Here is a 7361-nt window from a genome sequence, read left to right as displayed (position 1 = left end):
TTTTATTTTCGTGTTAAAAAAAGAAGCTAAACCTTAAATATTTTAGAACAAACCAGATATTGGGGCCCCCAATGATAGCTACTTGTTCATTTCTCCCTAATTAGTTCGGTACAGAATGTATAATGCACCAAGTTGTATTTTTAGTGCGATTTTCTTTATAATTGAAGGGAGGGTGATAGCGTTGAAGTGCAAGTATTCGTCATCGATGGGTTCCTCCTATCAATTAGGCATCCTAATTATAGACTTACTGAAGAAGTCTGGGATTTGTCATTTCACTATTATGATAATTTAGAAGGCCAGCAAGCATAAACTGTCTGTTAGCGAGAAAAGGGCAATTATGATATGATATACGGATTAATAGTGTCGAGAGCTTTTTGTTGTCAAAATTTAGGGGCAAATTTGGACTTATCATCAAGATCCAACTTTGCTCTTATAACTGTAAAGTTATTTACGAGCCGTATAAATTATTGCTAAGAACTTTTTAAGGGCGAATGGACTGCACTTATAGGTGACTCGTATTACTGTTTGTCACAATAATTCGGCCTTGATTTCCAAAATCAATAAGAGAGGATTTGGTAGAGGAGAAAAGAGCGAATTGAACAAGATTGAATTTTCCTAAATGTATGCTATCACAAGTAAGAGGTCATTTGGTAGAGTGTATTAGTAAAAAATAATGCATGTATTAACTTGGTGTATTAGTAATTACCTTGTTTGATACACTTTTTCATGTTATGTATTAGTTATACACTTTATTATGTATTAAAGCGTGTATTTCTAATACTATGAATTTTAGGTATTAGTAATGCAATGGGATTTAATGCATTAGCATGTTAAAAATCCAATTGTCCTTCAAAAAAATTTTTTAACATCTTTTCCGCCATATTTGTAGAGGATTTCTTTGTAAATAAATACTTTTTTAAAAAATTTATGCAATACATGCTATTTTTAATACATCAAATCAAACAATGTATAAAAAATATCTTTAATAATTAATGCAAGCATAAATAATATAAGCATTACTAATACACTTTATTTAACATTATTCTTATATAACGTACCAGACAACCCCTAAATTACACAATAACACGCCATTTATATTAAAAGAATGATATTGAAGCCATAAATACCTTTTTTTAAACAAGTATTGAAGCCATAAATACGAATAAAGGTCTTAAGACAGCCCTAATGACAGAATTGAATCTTCAAGCCATGATCTTCATTTCACTTTTCTACGAGGTAGAGGTTCAAGTTTAACGATATGTAATGGATATCCTAACACATCTTTAATTGTCAGTTGTGGTACAGCTATTACACCATTGATTGAAGAAAAGAACCAGAACATAAAAGTTGGACGCAACAAAATGACTGAAATATCCTACTTTCTGGTACCGCATTAGAAACCAAAATCTTGTTTAATATACAACGAACTGGTACAAGATGACATGGTAATTACAATCACCGTAGATCCTTCTTACTCATTCATTGGAAGAATGGGAGCCTTTGCCTCCAAGTGTCTGAATTATGGCCTCTAGAAGTTTGATTTCCTTATCTCGCTTGGCTATCTCTTCTTGCTTTGCACGCAGCTCTTCCATGTGCAGCTCAAATACTCCTGCAACCACAGAGCAACATGTAAGTGCAAATCCATTTTGTGAGGACATGGCTGGATATGACAACACACGATTCTCCAATACAAACACTCCAGATGACTGATTGTGTATTATAATGTTCACTCTTGCTTTACGACCAAACGAAACCAATTATGTAAATGACAGATAAAACTCTCTTGGCTGATCCAGACAACTTAATATTCCACTGTGCTCACCAAGCAAAATTGATTTGAACGACATAATTCATATAGCTCTTATTTAGTATAGCTGAAGTTCTAAATTTAATCAGTAGTACATACTTGTAGTATTTTCCAGCTCTCTTGTAACCTCTTGTGCACGTAGTTCAGCAGCCTTCTGAGCTGCCTCAGCCTGTCTTTTCTCAGTCCGTGCATGAGCAGCAGCAGAAATAGCATTATCTAATTCTCGCTCTAAAGTCCGAACTCTTTGTTCAAGAACCTGCAGCCATATTATAGTCATTACTTTCATAAATAGTTGGAGCAAGAATACAACAACAATTACGCCTTGTCGCAAACAAGTTGAGGCCGGTTATATGAATTTTTAATGTTTCTTCATTTAAATTCATCTCAAGCCAATATTATACCAAATTAAGACAATTGCTAAAAGTTCTTATATATTCTATTAGCATAAAAATCTCCGGTGGGTTAAGAGAATCCTACAAAGCATACAACCTAAAGTAAGCATACCAATATGATTATAGCATATTTTCAACTAATTGGTATCACCTATATAAACAATTTCTTCCATACTCACTTGTGGGACTATACTGGGTTTGTTGTATGTTGTGGTATTGGGCTCTATCTTTCACTAAATCTGCATGGATTTCAAGAGATTGTAAATCCTTCGAGACAACTTCCTTTCACGTGATTTTAGATCTGCATGGTCTCTTTTAATACCTTCACTCACCATGATTTCACACCTATGAACCAATGCATAGAGGTCAACATAGGATACGAACAAACAATCTCAAGCGACCTTCTCTCATTTACCCTTGATATGTGCTACTTACACTTCCGGGCGAATGTGGTCACTTTTAGTCTTATCTGATCTTATATCACCGCACATTCATTTTAGCATCCACAACATCTTTGTTCGGCACTCATCTTCCACCCCGTGCAATTATCAGCAATGCTTGAGCTTCTTCTATGAGGGCTGGCCTCAGTTCTCATTGAATCCCTCTCCTCATTCTATAACAATAGTTCCTTTTCTTTTGCTGTAATTTTCACAGAGATAGTTCCATCGTAAACTCACTAATGTGCTTGCTTTTATATATAATAAGACGCAGCCTGCTGACCTACTTTTCTTCACCGACTTTAACCTTTTCTTGGTTTTCCTATTCAACTTCATTGCATCTCTCTTTCAGTTTCCAGAGACAACATCGAGATCAAAGCTAGAACTTATGCTTGTAGGGCTTATGAATCAGACAAAGGTAATTTAACTCAGTCAGCTTTTTTTCTTATTTAAATAGGTGACAGTTCGCCTCTTTTATCTTTGTTCTTGCATGAAATTGTTGCTTCCTCTTAATTTGTTCATTTACACTAAAATCAAAGCTACAACGTAGATGGAATCCAACTATCTATTCAAATTCAACTTGGGGGCCCAAGTTATCCAAACGTTTCTGCTTCCTCTTGTGTCCACATTTTGGCTTATATTAATGCCACAGTTGCAGTTGTCAATTTAGGACACTAGGATGCCTTGGATAGTTGCTGACACCATCTGGAGCTAGTGGAGATAAATGTATTTTTGAAGTCTCCTCAGACCTTAAACCAAAGATTATCAGGTCATTTTCCTTTTAACCCCCGAATCTTTATAACATGTTTGCTAACGGTTTCTGAAATGTCTAGACTTGATATTTACACACTACTCGGTGGGACTTCTGATGTGGTAGCTAACGCATTTCTATAGATAATGCAACTTGCATTATAATAAGATTTGACTAGTGAAGGGGAGTTTAAAAAATCAAGATCTAAAAGTTCTTAAAGAGTCTTGTGCCTCAACTTTCTTCAACCTTTTAGTTAGTGTCTTAGTGATCTGATTTAGTGCTCAAGTTGCTCTATGTTTCTTGTGTTCAGTTTAGATCAACGTAAGATTTCTCCCTTTCTCTACTGAACAACAGCTCACGAGTAGAAAAAAGAAACATCAGCCAATTCCTCTAGCAAAAGAGTTGATCTAACAGCGGATGTAGACATCTGCTCAGCTTGACTTCCAAGCTAACTTATTACGATGACCCTTTAATTCCAACCAAAACACTCCTACATATATGCATTATAATATCAAAAGAATATGAGAGAAACAGGTCCAAACCTTTAGAAAATAAAACATATAAGACGATTCCTTACATAGGTTCTTAGGCTACACTAAATCAGGACTTTTCCTAGTTAAAGTAGACTTGAATAATGAACCTAGACACGCGTAAATTTAAATTAGAGCAGTTTTCCATGAAAAACTACATAAACTCTGGTAAGCACCTATTTCTCCTTTCGGTATGTCCTCCTCTGCTTATTCTACCTGCTACTTTTCTGCACTTCATGAACACAAAAAAAAAATTTCAGCTAAGCACCTATTCTCTCTACTCTTCTCTTGCATCATTCTCCTTTTTCTTTTGTTCTTCTCCATCTCTATACTTAAGTCTGCTATAACAGAAGTTTATCCTGCAGCGTCTTCTCTGAATTAAAACCAATCTAAACTTGTTCTTTAAGATTGGAATATAAGGCCTGCTGCATCAGACTTTCCTGTCTAATTAACACTATTGTTGAGGCATACCAAAAAATGACTATCAGTAAATAACATTTTTCATACACCAATAACAGAATAAACTAGTGTTACATGTAAGCACATTGATTTTCATTTTCATTCACCATTAACAGATTGTTTTTTCCAACTGATCAAACTCACATTGACAGTATTGCATCCAGAAAACAAAATTACACAAAACAATTCACCATCTCAGTACAAAACTCAAGATACTCGGATATAAACAAGTCATCAAAATTAAGTTAGTTGTATTGATGAACCTTAATAGTACGGGCACCTTAATAGTACGGGCTTGTTCGGAGGTGAGAGAGGCTTTGGAAAAAGTGTCGTCGTCGACGAACACTGCTTTCTTCACAAGTAGCTTTTGTAGTGAGTCCAGATTGGATGTCATCTCCGATAGATTTCCGATCGCAGCGTTCCATCTCTCACTCCCCCGTTTACCCTTCTCCATTTCCCCTCTCTCTCTCCGAACCGGGGCCGGATCCTTGAGTATATCACACTTGACCCGATAGTTGGAGCAAACTTCATCTTTGGTCCCTTGAGTTTGTTTTTACTATAGATTGGTCCACAAGTCCAATTTGTTGACAGTAGGCGACCAAAAATGTGTTCTGAAAAAAAAAGAAGTTATTTTCTGGCAACCGAATATCAAAAAAAAATATCTTATTAAAAGGATAATAAAATCATTAATAAGGTTAGTTTAGTAAAATCTATTTTTAATTAAAAATTTCTTAAAAAGTATGTCAAATTAATATAAATCAAGTAATATAAAACGGAAGAAGTGCGTTAATAAAGGGGACTAGTAAGAATTACACCGATAAGTAAATTTTATACTACTAATCACTTCTTTTTTGGTTTAAATTTTATTTTAATCGTGAGTTCACAGGCCAAACTCACAAGGATTGACTAGCCAATTATAGCAATACTAGATGCATTACCTATAAATAGACATATTACATGCAAATTTAATTTCCATTCCCATCCATACATTTCTTCCTAACATGTTCAATTAATGAAACAATAGTTATATATTCGCACAAGCCCTGACTTCACTTTTTCAGCCAAGGTCACATGTAGCGACGTCACAATATTTCAATCATGGTATTACGGATCAGCTTATATGTAATTTTATAGAATATTTGTCATTTCTTATCAATAATATATATCAAATAATTATATTTATTTAAATTGGAACAGATAAAAATAAATTATCTTATATTTTTGTCTCTAGTAAAATTTGAACCTATTATAAGGAGTATATATTGGACACTCCTTTTCATTTTTGCATCCAAATGCAAGATTAGCAAAATAAGCAGAGGCGGATATTGTACATGGTTAATGTGCTTCCTCTTCATTCACTTCACTATACTAAAAATAATTTTTTATTTTTATTTCTTTATTTTAGCATAATTAAGAGAAGTTTTTTTTCTTGTTTTGCCCTTAATGACATTAACTACTCAATCCTTGAAAATAAAATCCATTTAAATTATATATCAATATATATATAAGTGTTAAATATATATATATATATATATTATTTACGAAATCCATTGAATCCAGTAAAAATGAACTTAGTGAGTAACTATTAAGAGGAGGGAGTTATCTTCCTTGTTTCTTCTCCCTAAGAAAAAACTGTAATTACGGGCAAAAGAGTCTTGAAATTTTTTATTTATTGCCTTCATGCCTTTTACTTACTCGGTGTTCGATATTTATATTGGAGTCGGATTAAATATTGGGAGGTAAAATGTTTTCTAATAAAGATAATTCTCTACTCAGAGGAACTAGAACATAAGACCTATGGTTGAAGATGAAGGGTATTTACCACTTACTCAATTAGTTGGGATACAAGACGTAGTTACAAACTTGTCTACAAGTTCAACAAAAAATTCATAAATGTAAAAGTCTAGCTCTGCTTTAGACACTTCGATCCCTCATTGTACAATGTACATGTGTATGTAACGAAAAGTCCACGTTTCTCATATTAGTTTGGTTTGGTTAATTGCATGAAAGGCAGTGAAATTCATGTTTAGAATTTAGGGTGATGAACGTAACATGTACGATTTATTTTTTCTTTGAAGTACAATTGTTGGACACATACATAGGCACGGGATTTTGGACTGCATGCGGAGTGTGTACTCTAGAATCTAGATCCAAATTTGCATCCAAGTTAAAAGTGCCCATTTTTTTGTAAAGAGAAACATTTGCTAGCTACTAAGTGTGTTTGGTACGGAGGAAAATATTTTTATTTTATTTTCTTATATGTGGTCGGACAAAATTTTAAAAGAATATTTTTTATAAAATTAAATTTCTTAAAAACGAGGATAATGACTTTCTTAATAAAAGTAGGAAAAATGAGTTTCATAAATAACATTCTAAGTTCATTATTTCTTCCCTACGTACCCACCCAACGTTCCAGAACCCAACCCAACCACCCCTATCCCACACCCCCTCTCCCCATTCCTTCCTATTCTTGTAGTATTTCTCTAAATTATATATAGCGTCAACGGTAAATTTAAAAATAGTTTTTTTTTGTTTTCCTCCTCCGCGTTAAATTGAAGAGATAGTTCTATTTGCATTTACGCCTTTTCAAAAGAGCCAGGCTAGAGGCTGAATCGCTCACTCAATAATTTCTTTTTGAATGAAGTAGCTTACTTTTGCTTTATACAAACAATAAAAAATTAGTAAAAATATTTACTTATTTTAACAATATATTTTTTATGATAAATATTTTTCTTAGTATCAACTCCCTAAAATTGTGCTCTTTTTCTCATTGTAATGTTCAGTCATTGCAAGTTTGGCACCGAAATGACCCGTCGATCCCTTTTCTCTGCATGTCCTTTTTCTTCTTTAATTTGAAGGATTTTGAGCATGTGATTCTCATTTTATTTATTTTTTGTATACAGCTGCAGATTCAGAGTGGATTCAATGGATTTGAAGGAAAAAAAACATAATTTTTTAAAATAAGTTAGTTGATAGACTATTTAA

At 33.5% G+C, this 7361-nt stretch overlaps 1 protein-coding gene across 1 annotated transcript; it reads right to left on the bottom strand.

The window, feature by feature from the left end:
* Positions 1-1186: 1186 nt before the first annotated feature.
* On the bottom strand, positions 1187-4862 carry LOC129885786 (uncharacterized). The gene is made up of 3 exons (XM_055960203.1): positions 4657-4862; positions 1907-2063; positions 1187-1609 (listed from the first exon to the last, which is right to left on the bottom strand). Exons 1-3 carry the CDS (start codon positions 4828-4830, stop codon positions 1476-1478), a joined length of 465 nt encoding a protein of 154 aa, XP_055816178.1. The 5' UTR covers positions 4831-4862; the 3' UTR covers positions 1187-1475.
* Between the last annotated feature and the right edge of the window lie 2499 nt (positions 4863-7361).

Source organism: Solanum dulcamara, chromosome 4, assembly GCF_947179165.1.
Source record: "Solanum dulcamara chromosome 4, daSolDulc1.2, whole genome shotgun sequence".
Taxonomy (NCBI): Eukaryota; Viridiplantae; Streptophyta; class Magnoliopsida; order Solanales; family Solanaceae; genus Solanum; species Solanum dulcamara.
Note: the sequence above shows the minus strand (reverse complement) of the source record. Positions and strands in the feature narration are given on the sequence as shown.

Bases quoted from the DNA above. Each gene is read 5' to 3' on its own strand.
- LOC129885786 (XM_055960203.1), bottom strand. From the start codon at position 4,830: ATGGAGAAGGGTAAACGGGGGAGTGAGAGATGGAACGCTGCGATCGGA. The intron at 2,064-4,656 runs GTGCCCGTACTA...ATATGGCTGCAG, and splicing joins AACAAGCCCGTACTATTAAG to GTTCTTGAACAAAGAGTTCG. The intron at 1,610-1,906 runs GTATGTACTACT...CTGTGGTTGCAG, and splicing joins AGAGCTGGAAAATACTACAA to GAGTATTTGAGCTGCACATG.